This window comes from Eriocheir sinensis, chromosome 20, assembly GCF_024679095.1.
Source record: "Eriocheir sinensis breed Jianghai 21 chromosome 20, ASM2467909v1, whole genome shotgun sequence".
NCBI lineage: Eukaryota > Metazoa > Arthropoda > Malacostraca > Decapoda > Varunidae > Eriocheir > Eriocheir sinensis.
The window spans coordinates 12,931,975-12,953,141 of record NC_066528.1 but is presented as its reverse complement, the minus strand read 5'-3'; the positions used below and the strand labels follow the sequence as shown (position 1 = coordinate 12,953,141).

The 21,167-nt window shown below is 45.2% G+C and overlaps 1 protein-coding gene and 1 long non-coding RNA gene across 2 annotated transcripts in view; both read left to right on the top strand.

The window, feature by feature from the left end:
* LOC127001067 (clotting factor G beta subunit-like) overlaps window positions 1-20,607 on the top strand; it is a 32,154-nt gene extending 11,547 nt beyond the window's left edge. Inside the window, exons 5-10 of the mRNA XM_050865237.1 lie at window positions 3,213-3,386; window positions 3,500-3,603; window positions 3,742-3,910; window positions 4,044-4,143; window positions 4,247-4,416; window positions 20,383-20,607. Coding sequence (XP_050721194.1) covers window positions 3,213-3,386; window positions 3,500-3,603; window positions 3,742-3,910; window positions 4,044-4,143; window positions 4,247-4,416; window positions 20,383-20,607 — 942 coding nt within the window. The remainder of the gene's footprint in view (window positions 1-3,212; window positions 3,387-3,499; window positions 3,604-3,741; window positions 3,911-4,043; window positions 4,144-4,246; window positions 4,417-20,382) is intronic.
* LOC127001192 (uncharacterized) lies at window positions 19,115-19,779 on the top strand. Its single transcript, XR_007754879.1, has 3 exons — window positions 19,115-19,156; window positions 19,270-19,373; window positions 19,532-19,779. It is a non-coding gene; the product is annotated as an uncharacterized LOC127001192 (long non-coding RNA).
* Window positions 20,608-21,167: the final 560 nt, after the last annotated feature.

Here is a 21,167-nt window from a genome sequence, read left to right as displayed (position 1 = left end):
CAATAGATTTTCCCAAAATAAAACCAATAATAAATCAAACTGCTACAAATGCACTTTTGGAACCAATTTATTTAATATTTATCATATTTTATACACTGCAACTTTCCGAAGGAGGAGGGAGGGGACAGGGAAAGGGGAAGAGGAGAGATCAGCGTCATGTGAGAGAAGGAAGTGGGGGGTGGGAAGGAAGGAAGGAAGGAAGGAAGGAAGGAAGGAAGGAAGGAAGGGTGGTGCGACCTTGAATAACAGCTGCAGTAGCCAGGGAGGAAAGGTAGGGAGGATATGGGGGAGTGAAGGGGACGGTGAGGAGGGCAGGAAGGGGAGGAATTCTCCGGTGTTTGAGGGAAAACGAAAGATTACTAATATAGTAAAGTCATGACGGGAACAGTGTGAAACATTATTCAAACTGTCAAACATATTAATACAAAACACATCAACTGGTACTAGCGATGCATCGACCGTGGAAAAGCTCTAAGCGCTGGCATCTCAGGCCTCAGCGAAGCAACCACGTGGAAATCATATCTACGCCTTACCTGATATACTAATCTTTTCACTCGTCGCCTGGCTTCATGATAAAGTCTAATAATTTCGAGCGTGTTTTGCTCTTTCTTTTAGCCTGTAAGACCATTTTCTCTCCCTAACATAATGTGTAATTTCACTATTAAACCAAGGTGGACTTTTATTAATGTTAATTCGCTTCTCGCAAAATGGGACAAATGTGTTCTGCTGAGTAAGTAAATGATTTATAAAGTTTAGCCAGGCTTTCTCTGATAGTTGTATTTGTTTGTTTTTGTCGGATTTCTACGAAATTTGCTCTTTTGAAATTGGGCACCCTTACTTTATTTTCAGTCACTGTTGTTTGAGCTCTAATGTCGACGCGCACTAATTTATGATCGCAAGAACTGAGGTGTTCTCCTACCGTGACATTACTGACTACGTTATCTTGGGTCGCTATGACAAGGTCTAGTATGTTATTTTCTCGAGTTGGTTCAGTAACCATTTGGTTTAGGTAAATTTCTTCTAAAAATTCGTTCATTTCATGTGACTTGCCTTCCGTACAATGGACAGTTGTTCTGGCCACAAGGGGACATTTCTTCTTTTTGACTAATTTCTTGTAATTTTTCAGTGATTTTAATTATACCTAATTAACGACAAAGAACTGTAGAGTTAGCCTGATGGCTATGGATAATTGCTCTAAGATGTCTAGACCATATTGCATGTGATTATACTCTGTCTACTTACTTGTAGGAAAGATGGTGACATTTTGTGTATATATGAGTTGCCAGGGTAAGAGGCCCCCTGTGCCTTTGGGGTAAGTTGCCCACATGGAGGCCTTTTACCCCACATGTGCGGTTGTCTTGTGTAATTATCTCAGAGCTCTCATTTATTATCAGCAACTCATCCATTATCATCAAAAAGAAAAAAACTCCATCTCCAGCTTTGTCTGATGAGGATGAATGGCCTTGTTTGGTGTGTGGGCAACCATTTGCTAATAGCCGACCTTCAGAAAAATGGCTCCAATGTCGAGGTTGTAGAAATTGGTCACTTGCCAAATGCACAACTGGAGTAGGCCTAGATCTGTATGTAAGTCAAAACTGCGAGTCTGATTAGGCATTACAGTATTGCTATAAATAAAAAAAATAGCAGTACTGTAATACCTAATCAGACTCGCAGTTTTGACATACATACAGATCTAGGCCTACTCCAGTTGTGCATTCTGCATGTTTAAGTTTTGAAAGGCATCCATAAGTGAGCACTTTTGAGTTTGAGACAATAAGGAAGTTGGTGTTTTTAACTGTTTCAGATATCAATATTCAACAGAAAGGACATATTTTATCAAATTAATTGAATATTTAGTTCCATATATTTTTCATGAAAGTAGATGTTCCTTTTCTTACAAAAATTCAGAAGAAAGGGAAGCTAGTCTAATATTACTAGTCTAAAAGAAGGGGATACCTTTTAGAAAATTAATTAATTGTTTAGTTTTACATTCTGTTCATTAGGAGATACAAATTTGACTGTGTTCCTATATTTCACATTAAGAGAGATTTATAGGGTGTAGTTTTCAAAAAGGGAATACATTTTATATTTTTATAATGTGAAAAAAAATATTTTCCTTATGTGTCTGTGAATTTTATTATTGTAAACCAGAGTGGGGAAAAAGGCCTACCCAGTGGGCTTCTTACCCCACATGCGGGGTAAGAAGCCCCATTTATTATTTTTTTTAAAATTGTCATTATAATAAAGTCAAAATCATAATGAGTGGATATAATATATTCCATTGATAGGCCTCAGCGTAAGCTTTCAACAGAACTTTTTTTTCAAAATAATGTGGCTACAACAGGCAATCTCCCTTAAGGGGAGCAACTTAGCCCACCTTACCCTACTTCATGAGAGAGAGAGAGAGAGAGAGAGAGAGAGAGAGAGAGAGAGAGAGAGAGAGAGAGAGAGAGAGAGAGAGAGAGAGAGAGAGAGAGAGAGAGAGAGAGAGAGAGAGAGAGAGAGAGCGAGAGAGAGAGAGAGAGAGAGAGAGAGAGAGAGAGAGAGAGAGAGAGAGAGAGAGAGAGAGAGAGAGAGAGAGAGAGAGAGAGAGAGAGAGAGAGAGAGAGAGAGAGAGAGAGAGAGAGAGAGAGAGAGAGAGAGAGAGAGAGAGAGAGAGAGAGAGAGAGAGAGAGAGAGAGAGAGAGAGAGAGAGAGAGAGAGAGAGAGAGAGAGAGAGAGAGAGAGAGAGAGAGAGAGAGAGAGAGAGAGAGAGAGAGAGAGAGAGAGAGAGAGAGAGAGAGAGAGAGAGAGAGAGAGAGAGAGAGAGAGAGAGAGAGAGAGAGAGAGAGAGAGAGAGAGAGAGAGAGAGAGAGAGAGGGGGGCGGTCAGTCAGCGTAACACTGGTAACACTGCCAACACAACTCCTCGCCGTTGCAGGTGGTGGGCCGCAGCCTTCCACAGACATCGCCCCGCCCAGCGTCCCATTCGGTGAGTGTTCAACCACCCGCAGGTCTACAGGTCTCAGCAGGCACAGGTATTGAAGCTGATGCATTCATGTTCAACACAGTATGGAATTGTAAACTGCTTTCAGTAGTAAAACCCTCCATTATTTTTTTTCAGAATGTGGAATAAACGCATTAGAGAATGCTTTCATCTTCCCGGGTGGGCCAGGAACAGGGGATGTGCTCATACTGCGCCCAGAAGCAGTTCCTGATCCTACTTTACCCAAGGTTCAAGAAACGACAATCGCTCGCTCCAACATTACAGGAGTGTCAAAAAGAAGTAACAGGGATTTAATGCCCCAACCACCGCCCCCAGTGAGGCCACCGCCACCACCACTACCAACAGAGGGAATAGAAGCAGTAGGCGGTAAAGAGGTCCTCCGACATGCCTGGCCCTGGATGGTATGTGTCGGAGCGTTACGAACACGGGTAGAAGTTATACAAGCATGAATCACATGTTGCAAACAACTAAACATTTGGTACCGTGCCTCAATGCCTTGTTGTTGCTCCTGTAGGCCTTGATTGGGCAGAGGGACGCCCACGGAATCGGGTGGTTCTGCGGCGGGGTGTTGATAAACGACCGATGGGTCCTCACAGCTCTTCACTGCTTCTTCAGCAAGTGAGTGGCTGTTCATATAAATTTTTAAACATTAGTATAACAGAAAAATGAACACTTCACTATCTGGTCCATACTGAATGTCCTGCCTATCTATGTATCTATAATCTATTAAAAATTGAATACATAAACGCTCTGTAGCAATGCTGATGTGGTGCGTCTTGGTGAGCATGACTACAACGATGATTTTGACGATGCGAATCACAAAGACTTTTCTGTGGCCGAAACGGTGCTCTACCCAGACCACAACCGTCCCGAGGCCTACCATGACCTTGCACTCCTCAGACTAGCATCCAGGGTCGCCCTGAAGGTCAGTCTTCCTTGTAATTGCTATTTACGTTTGACGTAGAATGTTCGGGAGAAAGTAATCATCAGAATATCAACCATCTTGAGCACCCAGTAGAGGAGGAGAGACGTTTTTAGCGGTTTTCTCTCGGCTTCAGGATCACATCAGTCCTGTCTGCCTGCCCTGGGGGAAGGAGAGCGACAAAGATCTCCTGAACCACCGGGCGACGCTGACAGGCTGGGGCGACACACAGTTTGGTCAGTAGCAGTCTTTTCGTCAACAGTGTTTTGGCTCCGCCACAACTTAGCTGCAAACGGATAGCCAAAAGATGGCCTCATTATTCTAGGCTCCATTTTTCAGGTGGGAAGCCTAGCTCTGTCCTCCAGGAGGTGGAGGTGACGGTGTTCTCGCCGGGGCAGTGTGACCGAAGCTACTCCAACCTGCCACGCTACCCATCCACCTGGCCTCGAGGCATCGGGCAAGAGACCCTGTGTGCCGGAGATCTCGCTGGAGGCCGGGACGCTTGCCAGGTACTCCTTTGACTGGACCGAGGTCAAGGCGAGGCAACGCCCCTCATAGCGTATGCCAATATTGACTGATTGATTGATTGATTGTATTCTGGCGCGTAGGTTTGCAGAAGGTGATGAGCTGCGCTGGGCCGCTCCTTTGACTTAGCAATGACTCGCCCTTGTGTTTTCCTCCATCAGGGTGACTCCGGCGGGCCTCTGGTGACGGAGGATGCTCGTGGACACTATGTGTTGGCGGGCATTATATCACGGGGCTACGGCTGTGGCCACAAAGACTACCCTGGCCTGTACGCCAACCTGCGCCACCCGCCCTACCTCGCCTGGATCAAGAAGGTCGCGTTTGCCACGCCATGAACCTCAGATGCTTCGTGGGTATTTGTTACTGCCTCGTGTACACTAAAATAGCAATCACTATTAATAAATAGATAAAATGAAGAACATTAACTCATCTTCGCTTCCTACGCAAATAAGACATATCCTCACCAGGATGGAAGCTCACCAGATGTCATATTTATCTTTCAAAACTATTTATAAACGCAGTGGTGTAGTGATTAGCACGCCAGCTACGAATACACGGGCTTTGGCTGAGTCTCGGCTCGGACAGACAGTGCGCAGTTCATGCAGCTGTCCATCTTCCGTTCCGGGCAGGTCAAGAAATGGGGCACCAAGGGAAACCTGCGGAAGGCAACTGAGATAACCCGGATGTCACACGAGCCCTGTGTCCCGGGGTATTGGGTTACTTCCCGCGACGAGCTCAACGACCAGTGCGACGGAGATGACCACCGAGGCCGCGCGCACTTTTTGTATCCACTCTTGTGTTTCAGGTGCAGGCACTTACTCCTGAGCTCTCCCTTTCCCAGAGTGTGCTGACTTTCACTACATATTACCTCATAGAGCACCTCTCCCGGCTTCATATTTGACCAACATTTTAATCGTTGTAACTATTCTTTGTCATTTTACATCCTTGCATTCACACACTTGGAGTCTGTTCCAAGCACATGACTGGAAGTAGCGTATGATCAACCTTCTTTGTGGCAACCAAACAATTCAGTTTTTAACTTAACTGCTCTGCAAGTCTCACAGCTGTGCAACGGAATATGTAAGAACGTTGTGAGCAGACTCATTCTCCTCTATATAGTACGTACATGTACGTCATAATAGTCAATATTGTGCCTAATATGAAGGACATTATATTAAACAAAAGGAGTCACCTTACATCATGTGTAGCTTTTATATCCTTCTACATTTTTTTCTTAAGTTTTTGTAACCTTCTGCTCATATTTGACCTTGGACTGAATTTCATGTTTCAACGTGCTTTATCAATCTGGCTTAAGCAACGAGCTTGAAATAGTTTCCTTTTTGTATTCTACTACTTGTTGAGAAGTTTGGTGACACTTTCGTAATTTTTTTATTGTTAAGGTTCCCCCGTTGTATGGGCTCCTTAACTGCCTTGAATAATAAATGCTGACCCGGGAATTCTTCTACGCAAGTTCATTGAGTTTGTAAGACTCCGAGGAATTTCTTTCTCTTCTTAGGTTGATTTCGATTTCTAATCTCTCACAAATCTTGGCATTCTAAACTACCCTCTTGTGGTTTTCATCCTCCTCTTTGAACTTTTTATCTCCAGTTTTCTTTCAGGCCGATTTATCGCTTCTGTATATGACTGACTCTGTTCTGCCTCAAACTTATCAACGGTGGTGCTATGCAGGGCTCTGTTCTGTCTAACACTCTTTCTGTTGTTCATTAAGACATTTCCAAAGCAAGCCATTCTGCCTACTCCCACGCCGATGACTCTACTCCGCATTAGTCATCATCCTGTAGCTCCAGACCCGCCCAAGGGAATGACAGAACTCAAGGCTGGACGCTACAGAACGCTTGACCTCTGACCTTGTTAGGAAGTGTCCTATAAAAGAAAAAGACCTTTGTACGCAAATGATTTTGACTTTTGACATTGTACAGCTTAGTTATTACGCTGTCCTGCTCTCTCTCTCTCTCTCTCTCTCTCTCTCTCTCTCTCTCTCTCTTCTCTCTCTCTCTCTCTCTCTCTCTCTCTCTCTCTCTCTCTCTCTCTCTCTCTCTCTCTCTCTCTCTCTCTCTCTCTCTCTCTCTCCCCCCCCTTTTTGTCAAAAGCTACTTGCAACCCACTGACAAAACACCAAGAAACAGTAACGTTGAACATTTGTGCGTGCGAGTAAACACTGCAAAAGTCAATTTAAATATATCTGTCACTTACAGGCCTCCGGGGCAATCACTTGATGCCGATCTTGAAATGTACAGCGTCTTAAGGCAGTCACTTAATAACAGCGACTCACTGATACTAGGAGACTTTAACCTCCCCCATATCGACTGGGCAACACTGTCGGGTACAGAAGGTGAGTCCCACAGAATGATCGAATTTCTAGAGGAAAATTATCTAAGCCAAATGGTTTCTGAACCAACTCGACAAAATAACATACTTGACCTTGTTATAGCGACCCAAGATAACCTAGTCAGTAATGTCACGGTAGGAGAACACCTCGGTTCCTGCGATCATAAACTAGTGCGCGTTGACATTAGAGCTCAAACATCGGTGACTGAAAATAAAGTAAAGGTGCCCAATTTCAAAAGAGCCAACTTCGTAGAAATCCGACGAAAACTAATAGATATGCAACTATCAGATGACGGCTAAGCTTTAAAAATCACTTACTCACTCAGCAGGACACATTTGTCCCCTTGTGCGAGAAGCGAATTAACACTAATAAAAGTCCACTTTGGTTTAATAGCGAAATTAAACACTCAGTCAAGGAGAGAAAATTGTCTTACAGGTTAAAGAAAGAGCAAAGCACGCCCGAAAACATTAGACTTTACAGTGATGCCAGGCGACGAGTTAACAGATTAGTGCGTCAGGCAAAGCGTAGATATGAAGAAAATATTGCAGCCAACTGTAAAAATAATCCGAAATCCTTCTTCAGTTACATAAACAACAGAAAGGCGATCAGAAGTGGAATTGGACCTTTAACAAACAGCGACGGTGCACTAGTGACTGACAGCCAACACGTTGCAAACCTATTAAACAATTACTTTTCCTCGGTGTTTAATAATAACAGTCCTCCCGCCACCACCAACAACACCAGTACTAATGTAAATCCCGAGCATGCATTGTCTAACTTTGAAATAAAACCCGATGAAGTCCTTAAAGCCCTCAAATCACTTAAAACAAATAAAAGTCCTGGACCTGACAAAGTATATCCAACTCTGCTGAAAGAAACAAAGAGCGAAATACTCTCCTCCCTCACAACCGTATTCAATATGTCTTTGCGACAAGGCATCATCCCTTCAGATTGGAAGAAGGCTAACGTGACACCGATTTTTAAGAAAGGAGACAAAAAAGTACCAGGTAATTACAGGCCCATTAGTCTAACTTCGGTTGTAGGTAAGCTACTTGAGGGCATAATTAGAGACAAAATTGTGAGTTACCTTGAAAGCCACTCATTGACTGGGGACTCACAACATGGCTTCCGAAACAAAAGATCCTGCCTATCAAACCTATTAACCTTTTATAACGACCTCTTCACTGTTTATGACGTAACCAAATCACTGGACGTAGTCTATCTTGATTTCCAGAAAGCGTTTGATAAAGTCCCGCATCATAAATTACTTTACAAATTAAAGCAAATAGGTATTGACAGTCAAGTAAACCAATGGATCGCGAATTGGTTGAGCAACAGACAACAAAGAGTAGTGATTGACGGATTTAACTCAGAGTGGGCGCCTGTCACTAGTGGCGTCCCTCAGGGCTCGGTCCTTGGCCCAGTGCTCTTCATTATATACATCAACGACGTGGATGTTGGACTCAATAACCGCATTAGTAAATTTGCAGACGACACAAAGATTGGTAACTCGGTTCTGACTGACGAAGACAGGCAAAGCCTCCAAGAGGATTTGCACAAAATTTCAGCTTGGTCGGAGAGATGGGAGATGCCCTTGAACGTAGACAAGTGCCAGGTCCTTCAAATTGGAACGAGGAATAAGAAGCTCGAATACGAAATGCGCGGCGTTAAACTCAAAAGCGTTCAATGCGTCAAGGACTTGGGGGTCAAAATCGCGTCAAACCTCAAATTCTCACAGCAATGCATCGATGCAGCAAATAAAGCGAACAGAATGTTGGGCTTCATTAAAAGAAACTTTGTATTCAAGAATAAAGATGTAATACTCCCGCTCTACAACAGTTTAGTCAGACCCCACTTGGAATATGCGGTACAGTTTTGGTCTCCCCACCATGCAAAGGATATTGCTAAATTAGAAGGTGTTCAGCGTCGGGCAACGAAAATGATCCCTTCCTTGCGCAACAAATCCTACGAAGAAAGGCTTTCTACCCTTAACATGTTCTCTCTTGAGAAACGTCGCCTCCGAGGAAAACTGATCGAATGTTTTAAAATACTTAAAGGTTTCACGAATGTAGACAAATCAACATTGTTTATGATCGATGACACTTTGCGCACGAGGAACAATGGCGTAAAACTCAGATGTAGACAAGTAAATTCAGACTGCACCAAATTTTTCTTCACCAACGTTATAGTGCGAGAATGGAATAAGCTTCCACCATCAGTGGTCCAGTGTAACACGATTGACTCCTTCAAAAATAAGCTCGACCGTCACTTCCTTCAACTTAATATCAACTAGAGCAGAAATGCAACGTTTTGGAGTCTTCTGATTAATGTAAAATCACTTAGGTTTAAGGACAGACCACCAAGTCTGGACCATGGGGTCTGTGTGGTCTGATTTTCTATGTAAATCTATATGTAAATGTAAATCTCTCTCTCTCTCTCTCTCTCTCTCTCTCTCTCTCTCTGTCTGTCTGTCTGTCTGTCTGTCTGTCTGTGTGTGTGTGTGTGTGTGTGTGTGTGTGTGTGTGTGTGTGTGTGTGTGTGCGCGCGCGGACGTGCGAGCGCGCTCCCGTATCAGTTGCAGTGATACCGACTCGAGGTGGTTAGGTAGTTAAGTGCATAATGGATAACCTACCAACCGCGGGTAGTTACTGTACAATATGAACATAAGAACATAAGAACGCAGGAGTCTACAAGAGGCCGGTAGGCCTGTACGAGGCAGCTCCTTTGACCCTAAGCTCCCGTGTATCTAACCCCACCTAATATCGCTGTCCATGAATTTATCTAGTCTATTTTTGAATGTGACAATTGTATTGGCACTCACCACATGACTGCTAAGCCCATTCCACTCATCCACCACCCTGTTAGTAAACCAATTTTTGCCTATGTCCCTGTTGAATCTGAATTTATCCAGTTTAAACCCATTACTTCGTGTCCTACCCGGTTCTCTTACCAACAAAACCTTATGAATGTCTCCCTTATTAAAGCCCTTCATCCATTTATAAACCTCGATCATGTCTCCACGTACCCTTCGGCTTTCTAGAGAATGCAAGTTTAACTGTTTGAGTCTTCCCTCGTATGGCAAGTTTCTCAACCCCTGAATCATCTTAGTCATCTTCCTCTGCACCGATTCTAACATTTTGATATCCATTCTATAGTAAGGTGACCAGAACTGAACCGCATAGTCAAGATGAGGTCTAACTAATGCTAAATATAGTTTGAGGAAGACTTCGGGGCTTCTGTTGCTTACGCTCCTTGAAATAAATCCCAGTACCCTATTAGCTCGATTTCTAGCTTGAATGCATTGTGCCCTTGGACGGAGATCAGAGCTCACTAAGACCTCTAAATCCCTCTCGCACCCAGACCTACTTATGAGAGTGTCATTTAAGCAATAGTTATGTGAGGGGTTGTTCCTACCTACACTCAGAATACTGCACTTCCCTACATTGAACTCCATCTGCCATTTATCTGCCCAGTCATACAATCTGTTGAGCTCACCTTGGAGAATACTAGCGTCCTGATCCGCCTCAATTACTCTACCGATCTTGGTATCATCTGCAAATTTACTAACATCAGTACTAATTCATGTATCTAAGTCATTGATATAAATAATAAACAAAAGTGGACCTAATACCGAGCCTTGTGGGACCCCACTCGTAACACATCCCCAGTCAGATCTTTTACCATTGATTTGCACTCTTTGCTTCCTATTGCTAAGCCACGCCTTGACCTAGTTCAAAACTTTACCCTCTACTCCGTGAGCCTGTAATTTAAGCAACAGTCGTTGGTGAGGAACTTTGTCAAACGCTTTACTAAAATCAAGACAGATTACATCATAATTTTCATCTCTGTCAACCGCCTCAAATACTTTATTGTAAAAGGACAAGAGATTGGTAAGGCATGACCTATCTTTTGTGAACCCATGCTGCGAGTCGTGAATTAAGCTATGTTTCTCTAAATGCTCCCGAATGTTCCTGGCTATTATGGACTCCAGCATCTTGCCTATAACCGATGTTAAGCTAATTGGGCGATAGTTTGAAGCAACTGACCTGTCCCCCTTTTTAAAAATCGGCGTCACATTAGCTACTTTCCATAGGCTCGGCACATAGCCAGTATTTACCGACATCTTAAAGATGTCGGTTAGTGGGTCACTGAGTATATCGCCTAATTCCTTTAATACCCTCGGAAATATCCCGTCAGGACCTGGCGACTTGTTCTTCTTAAGCTTATCTATCTCATCCTGAACTACTTGCCTGGTAATGATTATATCCCTCAATTTATCGCCATCCCCGCCCTCGTACACCTGAACTCTTTCCGGTATAGTCGTTCGATCCTCCTGTGTGAATACTGAAAGGAAGTAGTCGTTCAACAATGTGCTCATATTTTCGTAATTTTCTACTAGCTCCCTGTGTTTGTTTTCAGCGGTCCAATTTTCTCCCGTGTTTTGTTCTCTACATCTGAAAGACGCCCTTAGGATTACTTTTCGCCTCATTTGCTACTTTGATCTCATAGGATTTTTTTGCTCTACTTGTGATTTTCTTAACTAATCTAGATAGTTCGACGTACCGGCCCCTGAGATGTGTTTCACCATTCTTTATTTTCTGATAAATTCCCTTCTTTAACCCAATCTCGTGTTTTGGTCCACGAGTCATCCACTTAGGATCATTGTTTTCTTTTCTAAGTGTTCGCTGTGGTATATGCTGTCCTTGCCCCTCTACTATTACTCTAACTAAATTATTGTAAGACATTTCTACCTGGTTCTCCTGGCTCTCCAATCCGCAGTTCTGGCCCTCATGAATCCCTAAATTATCCCAGTTTACCCCTTCAAGATGTCTTCGAGGCCCCTCGTAATTTGCTCTTCTAAAATCTGGCACTAACACTGGGTTTGGTTCGCGGGTTACCGCCCAGTCTAAGCTAAAACGAACCGTTCTGTGGTTACTATTTCCTAACTCTCCGCCCACCTCCAACTCACGTAGCAAGTTCCCATTATTGGTTAGGACTAAGTCTAATATGTTATCTCCTCTGGTAGGCTCAGTAACTACCTGCTTAAGGAAATTATCTTGTATAACTTCAAGAAAGTCCTCGGCTTCCAGGTCCCCCACTAGGTCTTCCCAGTCTATATTCCTATAATTAAAGTCCCCCATTACGCAGACATTTCTACTCATACTCGCCCTGCCAATCTCCTGTAGTAATATACTCGTGTCCTGCCTGTTAAGGTTGGGTGGCCTGTATATAACTCCTAGAGTTAGTTTTTCTTTCCCTTTGTAAACGTCCACCCAAACTGATTCTGAATCCATGTTAGTTTTGACTGAATTGTTAACTAAACATTTAAGTGAGTCTTTTACATATAGCGCAACTCCACCTCCCTTTCTGCCCCTTCTGTCTTTGTGAAACATCTGATAACCCGTTATTTCAAATTCTGATCTAAAATTTCTATTGGCAGTGTCTATCCATGTCTCAGTGATCGGTATTATGTCAAAATTTTCTGAACAAGCTTCACCCCTTAGTAAGTCTATCTTGTTTCTGAGGCTCCTGCTGTTAGTATAGAAGATTCTTAGCCCGTCCTCTGTTACTCCCCTAGAATTACTTCTAAGCTGCCTGGTTATATTATGAGCTAGATGTCCCCTCCCATTACTCCTCCCATTGCTTCCATTACTCCTCCCCCCCTCGCCTATACTAAAAAATCCCTCAGGGTACCAAATGCTCACTCAAGGGAGTCTGAGAGAGCCTCAGCACCCTTGAACGTTAGGTGTATCCCGTCACGGGCGTAGAGGGCGTCGTTGCCAAAGGAGAGGTCCCAATTGTCGACGAACAGCCACCCATTGCGCCCGCGGTGCTCAGCAAGTCTGCTGTTCACTGCTATCGCCCTGGACAGCCATCCATCGCCAACGCCCCTCCTTGGCAGGACGCCACACACTACTGGCGACCCACCAGCGTCACGTATCCTGCCTAACAATTCTCTAAAACCCCTGAGAAGGTCCTCGCTTGGCACACGAGAAACGTCGTTTCCGCCACAGCTGAGAAAGACAATGGGGTTCGATTCCTCGCTTGCCATACACGCCTCAATCCTGTCTTATATATGGCCCACCCCTGCCCCTGGGAAACACACCCTCGTCCTGTTCTTATCCTTGGAGTAAAAATACCTGTCAACATAACGAACCTGACTATCACCAACAAGAACCCGACGGTCGGACGGGGGGCCAGGAGGGGTGGGTGAAGGGGGGACGAGGAGAAATTGTGGAAGAGGTGGAAGGTGGAAAGGAGGAGGAGGAGGAGGAGGAGGATGAGGAGGAAGAGGAAGAAGGAGTAGGAGAAAGGGAGGGTGAGGTGGTGGAGGGAGGAACGGACGAGGAGAGGGAGGAGGAAGAGGGGGAAAGGGAAGGTAAGGGACAGGTGTTGGAGGGAGGGACGAGCGAAGAGGCGGAGGACAAGGAGGACAAGGAGGAGAAAGAGGGGGAGGAGGAGGAGAAGAGTGGGCGGGAAGAGGGGAGAGGGGGGACGGAAGAGGAAGGCGAGGAATTGGAGGCGGAGGAGGAGGAGGGGGAGGGGGAGGAGGAGGAGGAAGGAGGAGTAGGTGAAAGGGAGAGTGAGGTGGGGGAGGGAGGAACAGACGAGGAGAGGGAGGAGGAAGAGGGGGAAAGGGAAGGTGAAGGACAAGTGTGGGAGGGAGGGACGAGCGAAGAGGCGGAGGACAAGGAGGAGAAAGAGGGAGAGGAGGAGGAGGGTGGGCGGGGGGAGGGAGGGGGACGGAAGAGGAGGAGGAGGAGGAGGAGGGGGAGAAAGAGGAGAAGAAGGGGTGGGAAGCGGGGAGAGCGGAGATGGTCGAGGAGGAGGAGGAGGAGAAGGATGGGAGGGGCTGCTGTATGGGAGAAGACAAGGAAGAGGAAGAGGAAGGGGAGGAGGAGGAGGCGGGGCTTGTTGCTGCTGCACTAACTAGTAAGTGTACCTGGGCGGCGAGAGTCGTAACCCTATTCTCTAACTCTATGATCCTCTGATCATCCTTCTGAGTCTTAACGCAGAACCTACAAACGTCCTTGGAAGGAAAGTACTGCTTGGCCATGCGAAGGCCACACCCAGAACAACGCTTGAGGGACGTCATGGTGAAGATATGGGCGAGGCAAGACGGAAACACTTAGGCGCGTTAAGACGATAACAAAGTACGCAGCTGCGGTGAGGTCGTCAGGTCAAATCTCTGGGCAAAAATGTGTATCTAGGAAAACAAACCAACAGCTGCTGTGAGGTCGCAGTCAGGTCAATTCCCCGGGGAAAAGGGTGTGTCTCGGGTAAAAAGGCGCGGTTATTTCTACCCACCAAGACAAAACAAAGGCCAATATTAATATACTGAGAAATCACTTACGTAAAGAAGATAATAACTGTGTTCACTAGGTTTGCGCGTAAAGTGAATTATCTAGTGTTTTGTGTGGACTTAAAAATTAACGTAGCTTGGCGCGCCTGATTCACGTAGTCCTATTATCACAGCACAGTAAAGTATCTTAATAATAGAAGGAGAAGAAAACACAAAAGCAATATAAAAAACACAAAAGCAATATAAAACCGTGTAGCACTGGGTTGGCGTGAAAGAATGTTGAATTTAGTGTAGATGTGGGAAGCTTAATACACTCGTCCTAGGAGTAACTGTGGATCACTATCTAAGTAGATACTAAATCAGAACACTTAGCGGTCTGTAGTAGAAGGCAGGGTAATCCTCCTGGTTTTGTAGTCCTCCAGTACAGCAGCAGTTCACAGAAGCACAGAACGCCTCACACCGCAAAAGCAGAGGAAAGAGCGAGTTGGCTCCACACAGCAGCGGGGCAAAGTCACGTGTGAACCCAAGGAAGGTCGCGCGCTGACTGACAACAACAACAACCAATGTGTACAAGAGTGTTTGAAGTGCAACAAATGCAAAAAATATATACACGCTGGCTGTTTAAATCTGCCAGTCTATGCTATAGTGCACTTCTTTAACACTAGGTGCCAGTACACGTGTGAGTAATGCACCAGAAACAAGCTGGGCGAAGACTGCGACCGGCTGTTTGCACAAGTGTACACTGTTATTGATAAAGAGATTGAGGCCAAGCAAAAATCACAACAGAAAAGTGCTGAAAGTGACGCTATTATTACAAACGAAACTGTGGACGAACATGAAAGTAGTTTGAATAGAGTGCCCAGCGAAGCTCTCCCGCCTAACAACACAACACAACACCCGAGTGGTAAACAAGGCAGCGAGCAAACTACCTCAGCAAACACCAACCAAGCTAGTGAGCAGCAAAATGACAAGGTATGTTACTTCTACAAAAACAACAATTGTAAATATGGACTAAGGGGCAGAGATTGTCCATATGCTCACCCCAAACTGTGCACCAAGTATAAGGTTAACGGTTGTGACCCAGTAAGAGGTTGTAGAAAAGGCAAAACCTGCAAATTTCTCCACCCACCAACATGTTATGGATCCGAAAGAAAGCGAGAATGCCTAAATATGGAATGTAGAAAACTACATTTAAAAGGCACTCGCCGCAACCCCTATGAGCAAACAATTACCGGACAAACAAGGCAACAATTATCACCAGTCAAGGAGGTACCCAAACAATCACAACCAGCCCCTCAGCCACACAACGCATGGGCAAACGGCCAGCCACACCACACTGAAAAGCAACAAAATGAATCTTTTTTACTCCAACTGTTGCAGCAAATGCAACAAGTGCAGCAACAAATACTACAAATGCTGAAAATAACACCGTGGCCCGGGCCCCACGCCCGGGCCACCTATCGCAAGGACACCAACAACAACAAGCGACAACAATGCCAATGCCCTATACAAGTTAATAACCTTAAATATCGCCGGCCTCCTACCATACAAATTTAGAGGCAAAATAAAACTGCTAACAGAAATGGCACAAACTGAAAATGCCTTTATAATCTCTCTCACAGAAACACACTTAACAGAGGAGATTAGAGAAGCAGAAATAAAAATACCACACTTTGTACCATACAAGACGGACCGACCAATGCAACGGAAAAAAGGCGGGGTCATCACTTACGTTGATAGCCATTTTGCAGCTAGAACAAAAGTACTTTTCCAGGAATCAAACATGTACACAGAATCACTGGTACTATACATTCAAGACATTGACTGGGTATATATAAACATATACAGACCACCAGCATGCCCAACAGAGAAATTTATGACGCAACTAACAAAGATAAAAGATATCATTGGCTCGCTACCACCGCCCATGCCCACCATTATACTTACTGGAGACTTAAACTTTCCGCTAATTGACTGGAATTTGGAGTGTGCGTATGGAGGAGCGGAAGACATGCGGACCCAGGCAAAAGCTGTCATGCACTTTGCCGAGGAATACTGCCTCAATCAAATCATCGACACTCCTACAAGAGGTAACAACATACTAGACATCGTTATGATAAATAATGATGATATTATACATAATGTTAGGGTGAATAAAACTAATCTCCCTGACCATAACATCATCACCGTGACTACCAACCTACTTATAAATACACAATTTAGATTGTCCAGTGAAGTGGAGCAGGCTCCTAATATTAATTTTAACCAACTCAACTTCCTAAGCGAGTCAGTCTGCTGGGACAGTATAAAGAAAGACCTGGGTGAGCTAAGCTGGGATCTACTTGTAGCAGTCACCGCTCGAATCGCGTGTTCCTTCCCCTCAGTGACACAAGAAAATGGGGTGCTGCAAAGAGAGACTAAGATTCTCAGTGTTTTCATGTAATGTCCATCGTCACTGTGTCTGTCAGTCTGTCTTGTCGCGTCTTCATCGTTAACTTTCCTTGTATTCGTTTACCTTTGACTGTCCGTCCACGTTCTCTTGTTGTCCACCGTTACACATTGTTATACACATACACCAACACTTAAATGTTAACCTACACAAACAACATTCACACAAACGCATACCCACACAAACACCTTTTTTTTGTGTTGTGTTTGTCTCAATGACTTGTTGTATTTTTGTGCAATAAAGCAACCCTAACGGATACTGAGTTTCTTTATCCGTGAACCGACTAGCACTTATAACACTCGCTACCACCAACATACTCATGAGGGACTGTGACCCTGAGGCCCAATATGATACAATCATTAACACATGCTTGAAAATATCAAAGAAGCAAGTACCGTTGAGGAGACCGTCTAAAAGACCTCTCCTTTCAATGGTAACATACCAAGAGACCGAAAAGTACTAATGAGAAAGAGAACAAAACTAAGGAAGAAACTCGGTAATACCAACTACACCAAAATACTGACGCAACTCGAAAACAAAATTGCCATTATAGAAGAAAAACTTAAAAGATCAGTTGAATCAGAGACTGACCGGAAAGAAATACAAGCTGTGTCATGCATCAAAACCAACCCCAAATACTTTTACAAATATGCTGCTAACAAATCGGCAGTGAGAGCGAGTGTTGGCCCACTGACTGACGTACACGGCCACCCCATAAACAAAGCCCAGGATATCGTTGAAGCACTACTGATTCAGTACAAAAGCGTCTTCGGCAAACCCATGGAAGACAAAATTGTCAACTTACCTATGGACTTTTTCAGCCAAGGAACTGATCACATATCACACCTGACGGACATAAGCTCAAACAACGACGACATACAGCAAGCAATTAAAAGGGTGGCCACTAATTCGGCAGCTGGCCCCGATCAATTCCCTGCAGTACTTCTTAAAAAATGTGCTGAAGAGCTGAGTGTTCCTCTGTTATTTTTTTATAGAAACACTCTAGATTCTGGCATAATACCAGAAAAGCTAAGAAGTGCATTCATTACACCAATATACAAGGGAGGGTCAAGAGCAGAGGCAAAAAACTATCGACCAGTTGCATTGACCTCCCATATTATTAAAGTTCTAGAGAGAATTATGGTTAAAAACATGTCTGCATATCTAGAAAGCAATAACAGAATGAACCCGGACCAACATGGCTTTCGTACTGGGCGCTCGTGCCTCTCACAACTTTTGGCCCACTATGACTCAATCATAGATAAGCTTGAACATAATGCAGATGTCGATGTGGTCTACCTTGATTTTGCGAAAGCTTTCGACAAGGTAGACCATGGCATTTTGTTACACAAAGCCAGACAAATGGGCATTACGGGAAAACTCGGGATGTGGCTGCACTCATTTCTCACTGGCAGGTCTCAATGTGTAGCGGCTGATGGTGCAGTCTCTCAGTCATCGGAAGTTGTCAGCGGGGTACCACAGGGATCAGTCCTTGGACCCCTGCTGCTCCTGATCCACATCTCCGACATCAATCAGCACGACGGAGAATAAAATAAAATATACCCAATTCCCTGCTGCTGACCTACAAATGATTTACCCGTGTTCTCAGGCCTGCCAACACTCGCCTGGCCTCGGTGACCCACCCAAGTGCGGCATAAAGGACTCCAAGTTCCTCGTCTGCTGTGAACCAAACTTGCGTAAGTGTGAGGCAAGCGACCTTCATGCTCCTCGATTAGTAAAACCAGAACGCTGTGGATCTCATATTCTTAAAGTGATTTGGAGCTCATTTACCGATTTGAAGTTGTCGATAAACGTGGTAACAGCGTTACTAAATAGGACTCGATTTCATATGAATTAATTTTCACTTGATTAAACTTATAGTATTGTAATGATGGAATAATTTGGTTGGGTAGATAATAATTACCGGTGTGCGTGTGCATGTGTGCGTGTGTGTGTGTGTGTGTGTGTGTGTGTGTGTGTGTGTGTGCGCCTGCGTGTGTGTAACTTTGTTTAATGCATGTGCGTGCATGCGTACGTGCGTGCGTGCGAGTGAGCGCGGCCAGAGAGAGAGAGAGAGAGAGAGAGAGAGAGAGAGAGAGAGAGAGAGAGAGAGAGGGGTGGGGGGTGGGTCTCGCCATTCATCACCACAGTCAGCGTAACACTGGTAACACTGCCAACACAACTCCTCGCCGTTGCAGGTGGTGGGCCGCAGCCTTCCACAGACATCGCCCCGCCCAGCGTCCCATTCGGTGAGTGTTCCACCACCCGCAGGTCTACAGGTCTCAGCAGGCACAGGTATTGAAGCTGATGCATTCATGTTCAACACAGTATAAATTTGCAAATTGCTCTCAGTAGTAAAAACCTACATTTTTTTTCTTCAGAATGTGGAATAAACGCATTAGAGAATGCTTTCATCTTCCCGGGTGGGCCAGGAACAGGGGATGTGCTCATACTGCGCCCAGAAGCAGTTCCTGATCCTACTTTACCCAAGGTTCAAAAAACGACAATCGCTCGCCCCAACATTACTCACCCCCGGTGAGGCCACCGCCACCAGCACCACCGGGCCTGGAACAAGGAGCAGTAGGCGGTAGGCCGGTGCCCCGTCATGCCTGGCCCTGGATGGTATGTGCCGGAGCGTTACGAACACGGGTAAAAGTTATACAAGCATGAATCACATGTTGCAAACAACTAAACATTTGGTACCGTGCCTCAATGCCTTGTTGTTGCTCCTGTAGGCCTTGATTGGGCAGAGGGACGCCCACGGAATCAGGTGGTTCTGCGGCGGGGTGTTGATAAACGACCGATGGGTCCTCACAGCTCTTCACTGCTTCTTTAGCAAGTGAGTGATGGTTCATAAGCTTTACAACAGTGCTGTTATGAACATTACATAGTATAACAGAAAAAATTAACACTTTACTATCTTGTCCATACTGAATGGCCTGCCTATCTATATGTATCTATGATCTATTAAAAATGTAATACATAAACCCTCTGTAGCAACGCTGATGTGGTGCGTCTTGGTGAGCATGACTACAACGATGATTATGACGATGCGAATCCAGAGGATTTTTCTGTGGCCGAAACGGTGCTCTACCCAAACCACAACCGCCCCGAGGCCTACCATGACCTTGCACTCCTCAGATTAGCATCCAGGGTCACCCTGAAGGTCAGTCTTCCTAGTAATTGCTATTTTCCTTTGACGTAGAATGTTCGGGAGAAAGTAATCATCAGAATATCAACCATCTTGAGCACCCAGTAGAGAAGGGAGACATTTTTAGCGGTTTTCTCTCGGCTTCAGGATCACATCAGTCCTATCTGCCTGCCCTGGGGGAAGGAGAGCGACAAAGATCTCCTGAACCACCGGGCGACGCTGACAGGCTGGGGCGACACACAGTTTGGTCAGTAGCAGTCTTTTCGTCAACAGTGTTTTGGCTCCGCCACAACTTAGCTGCAAACGGATAGCCAAAAGATGGCCTCATTATTCTAGGCTCCATTTTTCAGGTGGGAAGCCTAGCTCTGTCCTCCAGGAGGTGAAAGTGACGGTGTTCTCGCCGGGGCAGTGTGACCGAAGCTACTCCAACCTGCCACACTACCCATCCACCTGGCCACGAGGCATCGGGCAAGAGACCCTGTGTGCCGGAGATCTCGCTGGAGGCCGGGACGCTTGCCAGGTACTCCTTTGACTGGACCGAGGTCGAGGCGAGGCAACGCCCCTCATAGCGCATGCCAATATTGACTGACTGACTGACTGATTGTATTCTGGCGCGTAGGTTTGCAGAAGGTGATGAGCTGCGCTGGGCCGCTCCTTTGACTTAGCAATGACTCGCCCTTGTGTTTTCCTCCATCAGGGTGACTCTGGCGGGCCTCTGGTGACGGAGGATGCTCGTGGACACTTTGTGTTGGCGGGCATTATATCACGGGGCTACGGCTGTGGTCACAAAGACTACCCTGGCCTGTACGCCAACCTGCGCCACCCGCCCTACCTCTCCAGGATCAAGAAGGTTGTGTTTGCCACCAGGGGTGTGGTGTCGGAGTCGACTACTTTTGGCCGGAGTCGGAGTCGGAGTCTGTAAAAATGCCCCCGACTCAGACTCCTTTACGTAATCATTTATCGTGTAATGTGGTTGTGAATTTTTATTTTTTTTCTGAAGTGCTGCCTATAGCTGCCTATTGAGCGGCCTCTTTGGCAATCCCGGCCCGTTACTGCCGTGATATTTGCCCGCCGTCAGTTTTGCTACTTTGTGGGGCATTCCCACAAGTTTGTGGAAGAAACTAACTTTTGTAGGGGCTCCTGTGGGCGGACATTTCAGGCAAGCATTATGGGTTACGTTATTATGGCGGAAATATTGATTTAACGTGGATTTTTCTTTTGTGTGTGTAAAAATGTTATATTTCATGATATTTCGCCTCATTAAATAATTATAGAGATCATTGAGATAAATATCTAGACGATGTCGGAGAAAACATACCCAACAACACATGAAACATCCTGTACCAAACGTGTCTGATTCCTGTAGTACTCATACGCGTCTCCACTCTCAAGTCTCAACCTGATCGAGGCTGCTCAGCAGTAGACAAGAAACGCTTATCTGAGATTGACCGCGTCACTGACTGCCACTATTTTACTAATTTA